General features: G+C 30.9%; 1 protein-coding gene across 3 annotated transcripts; it reads right to left on the bottom strand.

Annotated features, from left to right (window-relative positions):
* Positions 1–9,060: 9,060 nt before the first annotated feature.
* On the bottom strand, positions 9,061–12,613 carry LOC127240354 (PWWP domain-containing protein 3-like). Of its 3 annotated transcripts, none has more exons than XM_051258987.1 (2): positions 12,432–12,613; positions 9,061–12,086 (listed from the first exon to the last, which is right to left on the bottom strand). In XM_051258987.1, exons 1-2 carry the CDS (start codon positions 12,439–12,441, stop codon positions 9,412–9,414), a joined length of 2,685 nt encoding a protein of 894 aa, XP_051114944.1. In that variant the 5' UTR covers positions 12,442–12,613; the 3' UTR covers positions 9,061–9,411. The 3 variants fall into 3 exon arrangements, with proteins under 3 accessions (XP_051114944.1, XP_051114942.1, XP_051114943.1); XM_051258985.1 differs by having other exon boundaries at positions 9,061–12,186; XM_051258986.1 differs by having other exon boundaries at positions 9,061–12,186; positions 12,347–12,613.
* Between the last annotated feature and the right edge of the window lie 4,429 nt (positions 12,614–17,042).

Here is a 17,042-nt window from a genome sequence, read left to right on the forward strand (position 1 = left end):
TTTTATTGAATTTCTGTAAAATATAAAATAATAAATATTTCGTATATATATTTTTATTATGTGAATTATTATTTTAATATATATAAATAAATTAATAACCTTTATTTTTTCTATTTGATTTAGTTTTAAAAATTTATATATTTTACAAATAAAATAATTTATATGTAATAATTAATAATAATAATAATAATTTTAATTTATAAAAATAAAAATATAATTTAATAAATTAAATATATTAAAAATAATTAGTAAATACTGCTATAAAATATATTTATATCTATAAAATAAATAATTAAGTTTTAAGGGTAAATAAGGAATAACCAAAATTAAAATTAAAAAGCTGTTTCAAAACATTTGGGTAGATAAGCTTTTCAGAAATTAGCTTTTTGAACACAAAAAGCTCTTTCAAAAAATTAATTTTTCAAACACTAAAATTAGTTTTTTGATTGGTCAAACAACTAAAAGTTGTTCAATAAGCTAAAAGCTCTTCAAAAAGCTCTTTTCCAAACACCCTCTAAGTGCCGCAGCCACAGACAAACATGGATTTACTCAGAGGAGAAGAAAGATAAGAAACACCTATTTTGTGAATTTTGCAAGAGGGCCGGTCATAACAAAACAAGCTGTTTTAAACTCCATGACTTTCCAGATTGGTACAATGATTATCAAGAAAAGAGGACAATAAACTTTGGTTTAGTTGCTGTTGTTCAAGACAATTTGGCAAATAACACATTATTTGAAGAAAAGTTAACAATGTTGATCAAAAGAGTGCTGTAGGAGAACTCTCGCTCGTCCAGTACCTTAACTCCTCTTAAATCCATTAATACTGCATTAGATTATGCAGGTATGATCTCTACAATTTCAGCACAACCTAAGCCAACTGAACATATGTGGATATTAGACTCGGGAGCTTCATGCCATTTATGTGGTGATGCGACTCATTAATCCTCATTCAATCACTTCGACACATTATCTTGTCTGATGGAACTTGCAAATATGCCACACTAAAAGGGAATGTACGATTAACCTCACAAGTGTTGCTCAAGGATGTGTTATTTATTCCTGATTTTAAAATGAATCTTATTTCGGTGAAAAGGCTAACCACCGATCTACTTTGTACAGTTCAATTCACTAAGTTAGAATTTTTGGTGCTAGGACCTGAATAATCATACAACTTTGTTGGTTGGAAGTCAAACTAGGCGACTATATGAGTATGCATCCAACTCTACTACTGTCAATGATGAAAATTTTTTAGAATCTACTGCTAGCGCTCTCACAACTGATGTTAGTACTAATAATGACTTGTGGCACAATAGACTTGGTCATCCTTCAGTTAGAGCAATGAAACATATATCTGTTTGTTATTCTTTTGATAAATTCAGCAAAGATTGTGATATATGTTTGCGTTCTAAGTTTCATAGACTAAGTTCTGAGAAAAGTGTCTCATGCTTAACCAAACTTTTTGAACTATTACATATTGATGTTTGGGGACAATATAGAACTCCAAGTATGTCAGGAGCTCGGTATTTCATAACTTTAGTAGATGATACTCAAGATGCACTTGGATATATCTTATGCAGTATAAAAGCCAAACTGCGAGTATACTCAAATCTTTTGCAGCTCTTATACAAAATCAGTACAATCACAACATCAAGAAGATACGTTCAGATAATGAATCTGAATTTATGAATGATGCATGCAAATCTTTGTTTCAAGAACTTGGAATTATACACCAACGCACTTACATATATTCTGCTCAACAAAATGGCCGGGTGGAACAAAAGCACCAACACTTACTCAACATTGCCCGAGATCTTCTGATTCAGTCCAATCTTCCACAAAAGTTTTGGGGAGAAGCAGTTCTTGTTGTTGTACATTTGATCAATATTACTTCTACATCTATCTTGCATGGAAATCACCGTATGAGGTACTCACTAACTTACAACTTGATTACTCTCGTCTAAAGGTTTTTGGTTGTTAGTGTTACGCAGCCAACACATCACCATTCAAGGACAAATTGGTTGATAGAGCTTACAAATGCATTTTTCTTGGGTATAGTTCATATCATAAAGGATATAAAATCATGGATATTGCTACTCAACATATTTTTGTCTCTAGAGATGTTGTGTTTCAAGAATCTATATTTCCTTACTTTGATGGATTCACCAACAGTACAACAACATCCTTTACTGTTGCTACTCCTATTGTCTCTATTGGTAATGATACTAATACTTATAATAGAGTTGTTGAGCCACCAACTCATGTTGTCTTTAACGATCCTCCTTTAGAAGATATACATCATGATCCTCCATTGGAAGATATTCATTAAGATACTTCTCCACTTTTATTTCCTCAGTCCCTGCGCAAATCCACCAGAAAGCCTCCAGACAGATTTTCAGATTATGTTTGCACTCATGCAGACTCTTGATGACTCCAAATATGATCTCCGATTAAAAAAACTATGTATTAATTGAATTTCGGTATAAAAATTATCACAATATCTGATTTATGGCATACTTTATTGATCTATTCGGCTTGGCGTGATCCAGAAATGGTTTGTTGAGATTATTAACAATTTTTGCCTTTTTAAGCCGTCATTCTGGTCCTGAAAAGTTGAGGCATGAGAAGCAAGCAATAGCCATGTCCGCTCAACAAGCGATGATCTCATCCCTTATGTCAGCGACTCAGACACCTACCAGAGCAAAACGACGACAACTCACTGCAGATAACGCCTAAGTGTCCAACCCGCAGATGAACAACTATTCCACTACCAGCCAACATAGATAATTCCGTTCAACTGCGCTGATGCCATCCAGCCATCTGGGCAAGCAAGGAAGATCTGCGCTCCTACAAGTCAAAGCAAGCGAAGCGAGCACCCTAGGAGTTATGGCCAACAACTGCTTCAACAGAATAACTGCCACCAACTGCCTAACTGCTCAACGGTTGGAATCACTTCTTAACTGCTCGCAACTGCTACTTCCATTAGCTATAAATAAGGTCAGATGTCTATTTGTAAACATACTTCAAGAAGAGTATTCTAGCACTTTTGTTTGCACAAATTCATAGTTATCTTCCTGTCTTCCGAGAGCTCCACCCTGTAAGGGAGTTCTCAGCAGGAATGGCTAGGGGAGTTGAGATTTTTCTCCTCCCTTGGCCGCTACTTTACTACTTCTTTAGTCCTAGTTTACCGCTTTGATTTACAACTTTTGTAGAAATAGAAATTTATTGTTTTGATTCTGAGTAATGAAATATCACTTGTTCTTCATCGTCACTCATTCCCTATTCTCACACTTATATAAATCTTAATTGTAAAGAACTCCAAATCGCTGAGAAAGTACACAGAAAAATCGACTATCCATGCCTTGTGTTGCGTCATAAACAAATCCAAGGTAGTTTAATGTGGTTAAGTACGCGGGAGCCTTGTTGACCTACTTAATTACTAATTTGAATTCGATTTTGATTAAAGAGAGGTAACAGAAGGGTAAAGCCACTAATGAGACAAAAATTGGGATAATTAATGGGGCATAGGCGGTGGTCTATTGGGTCACAGAAAATCCTAGTGACATTAGGATTTTTTTCTTATAATATTATAATTATGGGCGTCATTGAAGTCTTGTTGTAACTCCCTTAAGGTCAAGTATTTGTGATCCTAGTTCCTTATTATCTAGTTTACATGATTACCTTACCTCCTCCTACCATTTTCGTATTATATATATATACATTTCAACTAAACACCAGCATCATTCGCTCATTTCATCCAGGATAACCTAGCCATTAAGGAACACACAAATCAGACACAACGTCTCTTTATCACCCTCCTCCGCTCAATCTATATAAATATACAGTGCATTTTTGCTCATGTTCCCTATCACTCACCCACCGCTGGCACCACCTCCGCTCATCATCGCTCCGCTCACCTTCACTGACCCTTACTGCTTTCTTTAGTTTTTTTAGCTATCTCTAGTTTTAGATTCAAACTCGCTTTCGAGCGGGTCTCTTTACCGCTTTATCACCGTTCTCACAAGAGTAATGCTCGATTTGACGTCATGACTTAAAATCCTTATGTTCGACCTGGAAACTCACCAGATAAAAAGTATAAACAATTATGATAAATGATTCAGGGTCTACAACTACAAACTTTTCTTTATATATGATCGCTCACAATAGTCCATTACACCTTATTTTTCGACCAAAATTCCCTGTACTTGAATATATAAAATCGTTCTATGTCAACTATTCTGCTTCAGTTTCCAATGTGGTTGACACACCTTCATCCTATGCTCAAGCCAAAGTTCATGCTCATTGGGTTCATTCTATGAACGATGAGTTAGAGGCTTTGGAGAAGAACCACACTTGGACTCTCACCTCGCTTCCATCAAATAAAATAGCTATTGATTATAAATGGGTGTTTATAACAAAATGTAACTCCGATGGTACTGTTAATCGCTTCAAATCTCTTCTAGTTGCCAAGGGGTATCATCAAGTCTATGGGGTTGATTACAGTGAGTCTTTTGCCCCCGTTGCTAAACATGTTACCATTCGGTTGCTTGTTGTTGTGGTTGCTTCATCTAATTGGACACTTGCCCAATTAGATATCAATAATGCATTCTTGCATGGGTCTCTTGAAGAGAAATTATATGCTTCCACCACCCGGATATGTCAAGGCTTCTCCCAGCTTTGTATGTAAGCTAAATCGATCTCTTTATGGCCTCAAGCAGGCTCCCTGTATTGGGTGTTGATCCGATATGGGTTTTCGAGACTATTATCTTGAGGGAGGAGTGTTGAACATTGTCTCATATTGGTATGTGGAAACTCCCCTACTATATAAGAGTGAATGGTCACTCTACTTATCACCAATTGGTTTTAGGTTAGAAGCCCGAATCCCTTCTTAACAATATGTCGAATGTCGTGAAAATTTTTAGCCAACATATTTCAAAATTTCCAACAATTTGTTTAATATTGTAGTTGATAAGGTCTTAATTGCTAAATCTACACCGTCGGTAAGTTTATTTTTAAATGTAAATCTCTTTAAAAACTTTTTTTACAGATTATTAATAAAGAAAAAATTATGGCTGTAAAATATATTTTGCTATATCTTTTTAAAAATATTCTTATGTTAATTGAGCAGTATAAATTGCATTACTTTATGTTATTATCAAAATTGCCACCGACAGTCTACTTGGAAAGACCAGTCAAATTTGATTTGTTTGAAGAATTATCCAACTTCTTCAAAAAAATCCATAATGTCTTGCAGATCTTGTGAGTAACGCGACGATAAGATAGAAAATCAAATTGAAAAGGTAAAATAAATGCTAGGAATTGAAGAACAATGTTGTAATCTATTTAAAATTGCAGAAAAATGTAACAAAGCAAGAGAAAAAATAAAGTATTGAAGAAAATTAAAAGAAAAATTATGTTGAAAAAAAATAATATCGGTCAATTTTATTGAATATGAATCATGTGGATGTGGATCCACCATCTGAAGTCTTCGTTTTTGGATTATGTAAACAAAAAGTTCACATTCTAGTCTTATTTTTTGATAGATTTTTCTTTTATTATTGAACCTTCTCCATGAGTATACAATCTTCCAACTTTTTTTAAAAAAATAAATCTTTTCTCATTTTCATTTCTCTCTAAAAATCTCACCTCTCGCATTCCTTGCGTATAGGTTTTTCACATTTCTAACTCTTTTATATCAAAAACTTTATCTTCTTCCATCAAAACAGCCCTTTACGTCACTTTTCTGATCGAGTCCACACTTGGACTTGCTCTTGTGGGCTGCTGCAAGGTTGGGTTAGTCCGAAAAGGTGAAAAGATCTACTTATTTTGAACTTTTGATTGTAAGATCTTTGTTGGATCAATCGTGAATCTAAATTTTTTCTTTTTAATGGATTATTGTTTGAGTATTTTTATTTTCAAATTGAAATTTATTGAAAAACAAATAGAGATCATATATTCCTAATGAAAGAAAATTTAATTTAATTTCAATATCATTTAATAAGAAATGAATCAAGTCTAAGGGTGTGTCTGTATTTTGTGTGGATTTCAATGTTTTATAAACATTTTAATTTGAATAATTATTTGATCGATACAATAGTTGGTATAATATTTAAAATGTAAAATTAAATTTTAATATTATATTAAAATAAAAAATTAAGTATTTAATTTAATATTTTTAAAATTAATATATATATGAATAGTAAAAATTTGATGAAATATTTCAAACAAATTTTTTTGTCTCACCTCATTTACTAACTTATTTATTTTCTTACACCCTTACTTTTTATATTATTGAAGTAATATATCCATTAAAATTTGTGTCTAAAATAATATGAACACCTATTTTGTAGACAATGAGAAAAACGTTCAAAATTACATTTGAATTTAATTTAACTTTATTAGAAATATAAGTTTAACTCTGCCACTATCTTATTGTCTACACCATTAATCACTAAATTTAGGTCTCATTTAGATTGTTTTTTAATAAAAAATAAATTATACTCTCCGCGTCTCATTTTAAAAGGTCCATTTGGGATTTTGCAGTAAATTTAAAAATAATACTATCTTTGTGTGTTATAAAGTAAACATTTATTTTTCTTGCAGAATTTAATAAAATTGTAATAAATAATTAAAAATAGTATAATTACATTTTTGTCTTTGTTTTTTTTTGTATAAAAATAATAATGTGATGTAAAGTAGAAATATTTGTTGAAAAAATAGGGTATTTAATAAAATGGTTACTTTGTAATTAGACAACCTAAAATAGAAATATATATACGTGGATGGACCGAAGGAGTAGTATGTTATTGTTAGTGGAAGTGTGAAAGAGATTTTGACATTTTTGCACTTTAACTTTATATATAAAGTAATTGTATGTGTAATGGTATATTTGTAATTTAATTAAAAATTAAATGTATTTTGGTATTGGTGTATTATAACTTTTACTAAAATAAAAAAGATACTTTAAAGATAGAAGAAAATGGTAAAAAAATACTTTGAGTTGGAACAGATGGAGTATATATTATACTCCCTTCTTCGTCCTGCTCTAAATATCACATTTATTTTTTATGTGTTGATCTTTAAGTATTAATTATTATATCAAAATATAGTATAACTCAAGAAAAAATGACAAAAAATATTTCAATTAGTGTTTTATAATACTAATATAATCACAGTTGTACTAAAAATTATAGAAATATAAAAATATTTTTAATGTTAAGTACAATTACAGAAAAAGTCAATGTAATCGTAGAGGCGGACGAAATGAGTACTTATTTGTATTTTTTTTTTTTGTTGAAAATTATAAATAATATTTTCTAACTCAAAAAGTATATTTTTAGATACACCTTTAGAATAGCTTAAAAAATATATACTCCGTCCGTCCATTTTGAAAGGGGTCATTTGAGGTTTTGTAATAAATTAAGAAATAAATATTATTTTATTAGTTAGTGAGTGTTTGTAAGAAATTTTAACATTTTTGTCATATGACTTTTTGTTTAAAGTAATTGTATATGTAATGATATATTTGTAATTTAAGTAAAAGTTAAGGGTATCTATAGATATGCTCCTAATTGGATAGAGCAGGCTAGATTAGCCGAAAGATGATTATCGGTTCAAGAACGTGACATAAAGGGAGAGGTCATAAGCGTCTATACCGTCAAATCGATTTTTGACGGAATGAACACTTCATATATAAGGCATAGGCCGTCGACTTAGCATAATCTAGCCTGCTCTGTCCCTCGGGACCAACAAGGGGCAGTGGTTCTGTCTTGAAGAGTAACACATGTATAGGACCAATTGAGGTATTGGTCATGGTCTAAAAGACATTTTAGAAAGCCAAGAAGCATAAATATCTTCATATACCAAACGTGTATTAATGTATGATTATTTTTTAAAAAATTGAAAAGAGATACTTTGATATGAGTCATACGAAAATAGTAAAAAATATATTTTTTTTAAATTAGGACAGAAGAAGAAATACTATATATATAAATACTTTTATAGTTAAAATTACTATTTTATCAATAATAATAATAATAAATAATACTGTAACATAAAAAATAAATAATAGTATATCAAAATTAAATGATACTCTCTCCGTTTCAAAATTATAGTCCCTTTTTGCATTTTTGTCCGTCCCAAAACAATAGTCTCATTTTCTTTTAACAAGCTTCCCATTTTTCTACAAAATTATCCCAACTTTTTCACAATAATTATATAAAATAAAGACATTTTAGTCTTTTAAGAATATTTTTACATTCACTATCAATATAATACTATTATTCCTTAATTTTCGTGTGTCAATCACAAATGTCTGTTATTTTGGGGCGGAGAGTACAAAAATTTAATTATACAACTAATTCAAAAAAATTTAAATAAATTATAAAATACAATTAATTTATATATTAAACAATATATATTTCTAATTATATCAGATAATTCAAAATTTAAAATATAACATAAAAACTATTAGGAAACGCATTTACATCAACATAAGTTCTAAAAATATTTAAAAAAAAAAAAAAAACTTTCAATTTTATTACCTTTAAAGACTATTTTCTTATTAAAAATAATAATAATAATTATTATTATTATTATTGTTATTATTTAAACATAGAATTAAACCCGCTCTTATTTTCTACTTTTAAAAAAATCATTTCGGACTTTAATCCATTTATTTTTAAAAAATTTAAATATATATATTAAATGGTGGTCTTGCAATTTCATATTTTATGAAACTGAAACCAAACTTGAACAAATCCTGTTTCGATCATCTAAACCTAAACCCCAAAAAGGCACTCTTTAGTTTCAGTTTCAAACCAATATCAAATCATCTATCAATATTCAGCCCACACAACTTACCAATAATAATAATTCTATCTTCAGAATCTTCTTTCTTTCCAATCATAACATAAAAAATATTATTTAAACTAGTATAAAAAAACAAACCAGCCAGGCCACCAAAAATATCTAAAGCTAAAACCCCAAAATGGATTAAGTTTGGACAAAATCTAATAAGGAGATTCTTGGTTTGAAAAATGAGAATCCTTCAAGATCATCATCATCATCATCAAATGCATAATAATATATATCTAAGATGAACTAAACATACAAACGCTGAGTATGATGATACACATTGCAGTTGCAGGCAGGCAAAATATGATGATACCCAACCCAGCAACAGCAACAGTGTGTGTAGTAAGTCATAACCTCACAGACTCATACTCTACTGCATATCCTATCAATCAGCCGACATGCATTGCATTGCATTTGCATTTTTATTCTACAGGAAACTAACAGGAGGGGATTGATTCTATGATCATGATCCAATATAAACAAAACCAGATACGATATATATATATATATATATATGTTTTGCGCATATGTAATGTAATAAATACTAGGAAGCTGTTCTCAGCAAATTGATCTAACCTTGTCGCTGATTGCTTCGAGTTTCTCCACAACATATTTCATTTCTTCCTTCAGATCGGAACTGTCTTCCAGTGACAATTTGGATTGATGATTTTCCAGAAGAGTTTTCATCATCTCAGCTTTTTGCTTGATAACACACGCATCAGAAATTAAGTCATCCACCTGGTTGTCACGAGCCCGTTTTCTCCCAGACTTTGATCTAGTTGAGGGCTGCAGCAACCTGCAAGTAACATTCCCAAAACCAAATGGACACTCACTCATCGATGATTTGAAGGCTACCTCTGCATCCGATTGCTTTTTATAGAACATATGGACGGCATGTGTCTCGGTAAGAATCTCTACATCCTTCCTACGCAGGCTCCCAAACTTGCCAAACAGCTTTACAATATCTTCCTTTGAAGGCAAAGGAAAATCAGGGGCAAATTCCATGATAAAGCACGGCAAAGTTTCACTATGTACTTTCTTTGTATTACTTTTTGCAGCACAAGTTTCAGCAGGTTTCTTGGACTTAGAGGCATCTGACGGTTCTTCAGTCGGTTTCTTGGACTTAGATATGTCTGACAGTTCTTTAGTCTTCGATTGATGGGCTGCGTTCTGATCTGGTGGATTTACCTTTTTCTGGGTGCTGCCATTTCCCAGCTGGGAAATCCCTGATTTTCTCTTCCCTCTGCTTTGACATTTCCTATAAATCTTATAGTTCGGTCCATGCAAATACATTGAGCTTCTGAGTGCATAAATAAATGCCCAGACAGTGTCGAGTGAACCTTCCTGGCTCAAGTAAAAGGGATCGACTGCTGCAAGCCGTGTCTTTAACAACAGCTGACTAACTGAGGAGCAAACATCAGATACAGAAGACGACACATTCTGATCATCCTTGATTGTTCGACGCTTTGCATCACTAGATATGTTTGAGCTTTCCAGTTGCACATTCGGCTGCTTTTCAACTGGTGCCTCATCAGCAGATTCTGAAACAGAGTCAGGTGTAGATTGTTCTTCAATGGGCTGTGCCGTTTCCCCTTCCGTCTGAGTCTTCTTATCATGCTCAACTTGTAGACCTGTCCTGAAGCTCAAATTTCCCACTCTCCATGTAGGACTTGTGTAAGGGGGAGACAAGTATTTGCTCTTCTTCCTCTCTCTAGGCGTTGACACAATTTCTGATTCCTCTTTGGATTCTTCCAAAGGAATCTTAATATTGGGAACTATAACATTCTTGGCTTTTCTGGACGAAGGGGCTTTGTTTGCACCATTTTTTTCTACATCTAAAACCCTTTTATCTGTTATTTTAGGTGACTCATTATCCTCAACCTTTTTCTTCTTACCCATATTCCTTGTTGATGATGCACCTAGATTGCTAGCTTCGTCTCCTCTCTCATTGTTACTCTTCTTCCTCTTTCGGGAGGATGCCGGCTTCTCCACTGCATTCTTGTTATCGCCCATAAGTTCAGCCACACTTTTGCGCTTCCTTTTGTGAAAAACCTTATTCCCCGATGCATTCGGCGAGTTTACAGTACCAGCTGAGGGTGAAGAGTGCCAGTCATCATCCTTCGGACCAACGATTGGGACCGCGACTGGAACATTGAAATCTTTTGAAACCTCATCCACATCATCATCAAGGTCTTCCAGACCTTCAACAGAAAGCGGTTCTTGATATGATGTCAACTGATAACCACCTTTTAAATAATAAAAAGTCGATAAACAACTTTTCAGGACCGCAAGGTCTACAGGATTGCCAACAACAACAGTCCTTGCAAACTGCCTCACTTTTCCATGTATTTCCTTCGATTCATATTTAGGTATGGTAAGCCGATTTGAGGCTACTTCTGGCACAAGAACTCCTGCTTTAACACCTGCATTTTCCACCATCGGCCTAGCAAGGCCATCCTTTTTCTCCTTGGCCACACATTTACAAGACATCTCCGACTCCACAAGCCTACCAACCTCATCAATGGCACTCTGTACAGCATTGAGAAAACCTCTAGAATTACTTTTTCTCGACATCCCTGCAAAATTCTCCACAAAGGGTACCAACTGCGATGGCAAGCACCAAGACCAGGAACCATCCCCGAAGAAGGCCACCAGGAGACGGCCTTTTTGTTTACTTTTCAAAGAAAATTCAGAAGCATCCTCTGGATCATAAACCTGCCCCGGCCACCATGGATGGCTTCTAATTTTAGCCCAAACCAAATCCCCCACACAAAACTGATTGTCTTCCTGATCCTGATCATCCTCTGGCGCAGCACCATCTCTCTCTCCATTCCCATCGTCATCCACATCACTGTCTCTCCCACCTCCATTTAAGTTTGTAGAATCAGCTCCCTCATTGTCTGCAAAAGAAGTCTCACCATCTTTTCCCTTTCCATCATTTTCAACAACACCGTTCACACCCTCACCCTCCTCAGCATCAGTCACACTTGATGAACCGTTTGCATAGCCTGAACAAATGCCAACATCCTTCATGGCAGTTTTTTTCTCTTTCTCTTTATCATTGTCACAATCGTTAGCAGACCGCACACCAGTTTCATCCTCGGCAACTGATTCGCCACCATCATCGCCAGTTTCCCCCAAACCCGAAACCCTAATCAGATTCACTTCCGATTTGGAACCCGACCCGCCCATTTTTGTGTCAGTATCCTTGGAAATATTTTCTGTCGCAGCGCCTGTATCCACACTCTCCATTAATACAGAAAAACGACAACGAAGGAAACAAAATCCCCAAGATTTCCTTGCTCCAAAACTAAACCTTTCAGAAATTTAAAGCTGCATAGAAACACCACAATAAAATTAAAACAAAACCACAACAAATTATCCTTTAAAAAAGTATAAACATCCAAACAGCAGCAGAAAAGTTAAATGCCACGAAGACACAAACGATTGTTCGTAAAAGCGTAAGAAGTTTTAGAAATGGAAAGATACCAACCACATTCAAACATAGAAAGTGCGAGCCAGGAGCAAAAATCAGAACAAGCAAAATCACCGCAAAACTACACAAGCGAGAACCTAACCTTCATCCATCACCAATTAATCCCGCGGCTCTCCCTTCTCCTACTTCATCCGCAGAGAAGCTTGACGAACAGAGCTTCATTCGAGTGTGAGCAGGAATTTAGGGTTTGAGAGCTGATTTCAGGCAAGTGAGCTGATATGTAACTCGCGACAGTACTTTTCGTATTTTGCTTTTTTCCCTAAAGAAAAACAAACAAACAAAGAATAAAGGCTGAACATGTGTTCACCGGGAATCATCGTATGGAAGTGGTGCAGAACACCAACTGATTCAAGACCACACGATGGAACCAACAAGGAAAACAATCAACGGCTGTTATACGATCTGAAAACGGTGATAAGGCAGAGTGCAGTGCACCGTATTCACTGGATTTGAAAGCTTTCATATACGCGATTGAAACACACTCGCGGTATTTCACGTGGTAAGTAATAAGCAGAACATACAAGAATCGTGGTAATCGGACTTGACGACTACTGACGGAATCTAACCCCAAGTGAAGCAAGTGACTGACGGTCGTCGTGACGGTAACGGAATAGGTTTTGGGCCAGTGGGCTGAGCCCAATAACTTATTTCTGGACCAAAAGTAATAGTTCGAAAAAATTTAACACTTGGGTATATTCACTCTCGCACCCAAAGTTTTGAATAATTATAGATGGTTCCGAAAACACCATTTATACTGTATATTGTATTAATTTTTTATATTAAAAATATATCGATATTATATCAAAACAATTCGATATAAAAAATTGTATCAAAATTTTGGTATATCGGATTGCTCTTACAATATCAATATATATAGTTTCATATTGAAATATTAAAATTAAAAACTATTTTATAATTTTATAAAAGTTAAAATAATAATTTTGATGTTAATATATTGAATTATGAAAACATACTAAAATACTGAATACCAAAAATATCAAAACGGCATACAATAATTTCGGTATAGATCGAAATATCAAAATATATCAAAAATTGTGTATATATATATATATATGAGCGGTTAATAACATAAAATTTTGTCTGATTTTCCTTTTTTACCTATCCACACACTACTTTGTGTATTTACATTTTTTATTTTCTATTATGCTACTACTGCTGCCAAATGGTGGAAATAGGTCAGGTGTGAGGAACTTAGGTGTGTTTAGTACAGAGAATTGACAGCAGACAAATGGAAATATTTTTATTTTTCTGTTTGTTTGAGTCAGAAAAATGGAAGTTGAGAAATAAATCATTTTTATTTTTCTATTTTCATTTCTCTCCTATATTTAGAGAAATGATGTTCCAGTATATATATTTTTATTTTTATTTTTTTGTAATATTTAATTTTTATAATTATTTATATTATATTATTTTAGTTTTATAAAAATTATTTTTAATTTATCATTTAAGTATTTAATTTTTTACAAAAATTTATACTAAAATATGATCTTACAAAACTTCGTATATAATTTATAATTTTTTGTTTTAAAAAAGTCACCATTAATATTTTTTTATGATTCTCACTTGTTAAAACTCTCTTTTAGATTAATCATTTATTCTTGTCCGATCCATTTTTTTTTTTATATATTTCTCAACTGAATTCTCTATTGTACCAAACAAAGATAGTTAATTCTCATTCTCTCTTCAATTTCCTTTCTCTTCAATTCCATTCTTTGTACCAAACGTCCGTTTACTGTTGAACCTGCATACGATATGGCTTGATCTACCATATTTATTAAAATGTTCAATTTAAGCTTATTTTAAATCTATTAAGGGTGGGTTCTTTTATGAGATACTTTAGGATTTTTATTATTCATTAAAAAAAAATTAAAAAAATATCAAATCAAATATTTATTTTTTATATTATAATAAAAATTAATTTACATTTAAAACATCACATCGATATCTATGTATATCACATCATGCTACTATTTCAATTCAAAAATTTTATTATTTAAATCTCAACTCAAAACAACCCTTAAACTAACACACCCTTGAAATTAATTAGAATAAGTTTAGACTTTATAAAAGTCTTTTAAGTCTATCAAGCAGACCTATTATATAATTTTAATTTAATATAAAAAAATATTATATTTTAAGTACATATAATTTAAAAGAAAATAAATTTAGTGCTAATACCTAAATAAGTTTTTTGATTTAACTATAATTATATGTGTATATATAAAAAAATAATTGTATTTATATTCTTTTACTAATATTAAATTTTTAAAAAAATAACTATTATATAGATTTTTAAATGAGCTTGTAGATCAGGTCAAGTTCTAAAACAGGTTAGACATGGGTGTTACTTAATTTTTCGTTTGAAGTTTAGGTCATAACTTCTCTAAATATATTTTTAGTTCTTTTATTCCTCCATCCACCACCGCCTCACGGTCCAACTTCACAATTATTCCAACATTTGAACAACCATTAGCATCGACGAAACCAACCTTAAAATTTAGGGGAGTAAAATATCAATTCACTTTTTTCTATTTAATATTATCTTTTTCGAATTTTTTCCAATACAACCGGATAAACAAGAAGAATGAAAAAGAATAACTACAATTTAAATTTTTAGAAAAATATTTAAGAAAATTTAATAAAATTCAATAATTTATCCTAAAAAAATAAAACCTAAATTTATAAATCAACAAATTACAAAAATTGTATTAGTTTTTACACTATAAAATAAAATAAATTATAAAATAGGGGGAACAAAATAATTAAAAATACATAATTTTAGACACTAACAAAATCCTGTATTTTGGGGCCGGCTGTCAACTGCCCTCTAACTCTTATGTAGTTATGTCTTTGCCATTATATATTCCATCACCATAAAAATAAACAACTTCGACCAGTTGGCCACTATCTCAGCGTCAAATTTTAAAATTATATGGTCCATTTCTTACTATACTTTTCATTTTTCCAAGAGTTATAGTACATTTGCTTTATTTTTGGGTAATTCATCTCCAATCATAATTTACACTATAGTAATTATCTTCGATCATTCTTCCAATTTTTAAAGTCAAAATATTTTCTATCTATATTGTATTATATATATTATTTTTTATAATTTTTAAAATATATAAATAATATCAAATATTTTATTATTTTTATATATTTACTTTATAAAATATTTTAAAATATTATATCGATCAATTAAATTTATAATTTTTTATTTTTTAATCATAAAAAAAATATTTTTTAAAATTAAATAAATTAAAATTTATAATATTTAAATAATATTTATGCAAAATAAACATAAAAATATATAATATCATTTGATTAAATATAATAAGTATAATATAAAAATTAATATTAATCAAAAAACTAAATATAAATATACAAAAATAAATTATTTTATATATAATAAAATAAATAAGAAAAAAATTTACATAAATTTAAATTAATTTTAAATTAAAACAAAATTAAAAAAAAAATAGATAAAGTCACCAACTTGAGTTAGAAAAAGTGTCCTCTCGCATGAGAGAAATTGTACTTCACCAAAAACACATGATGGGTTAAAAACAGTAGAACAAGGTAAAGCTGCAATTGAAGAAGAGGAAGAAACATACGGGAAAAAAAAAAGTACAAAAAGAAAGGAGTGAAGGAACAAAAAAAAAAGAAGAAAAGAGGAATTGAGGTTGGGAAGAGGTGAATATAGAGTTTGTTATGTTTTCTACATTTTTTTTTAAAAAAATAATAAATTAATTAAAGGTATGTATTTTTATTATTTTATATAATAATAGTATGTAATGATTTAATTATTTTTAATTATAATATATTTATAAATAATTATAAAATTATTATAAATATTACTCTCTCCGTCCCAGATAGCATGTTCACGTTGCCGTTTCTTTCCGTCCCACATACCATGTCATTTTTCTTTTTTGGAAAATGATTACACACTTTAATCTTATTTTAAATTTTTTATTTTTTTAAATTTTAATTAAACTAATTAGTTATCTTAATCTTAATTTATAATTATTTATATTATAGGATAATTATTTTTACTAATACATTCTTAATTATCTACTAATTATACATCTTCTAAAATACCGTATTTACAGTATAACAGACACGGTATCTAGGACAATGAGAGTAATATAATAAATAAAAATATTAATTATTCTTATTGTTCATCACTATCGTATATACTATATATTTATCGTCGAATTCGTTTCACCGTGTCGTAGCTCTGGCTTTCTTATTTTTTAAAAAAATTGTCGAAGGTGAGGCGCACCCTAAATAAAAAATTTAAAAATACGGCCTAGGATCTTTTAGTTTAATTACCAGTTTTATTTTCTTATAAAATTTTTTATGTAAGACCCACACTTAATAATAATTATTATAAATTATTTTACAATTAAAATAATAGGTCTAAATTAACTTTAACATTATTATAATATAATTTATTTGTTCGGAACTGGTGAAAAATATTTTTGTTTTTAAGTAGATTAAACGTTAATTGTATTTTATTAATTGGTGAAAATGTATAAAATAATTTTGGAATTTTTATACTTATAAGTACAAAGTATAAAATATTTTTGTAAAAATTAAGAGTATTTGAGAGAGTAAAAAAATAAATATTTTTAAGTGACAAATAATATATTTTTTTTAAGTGACATAAAAA

Source organism: Andrographis paniculata, unplaced genomic scaffold, assembly GCF_009805555.1.
Source record: "Andrographis paniculata isolate CXL003 unplaced genomic scaffold, ASM980555v1 Contig79END, whole genome shotgun sequence".
NCBI classification, from domain to species: Eukaryota; Viridiplantae; Streptophyta; class Magnoliopsida; order Lamiales; family Acanthaceae; genus Andrographis; species Andrographis paniculata.

Coding starts and splice junctions, on each gene's coding strand:
- LOC127240354 (XM_051258985.1), bottom strand. CDS start 12,105: ATGGAGAGTGTGGATACAGGCGCTGCGACAGAAAATATTTCCAAGGAT.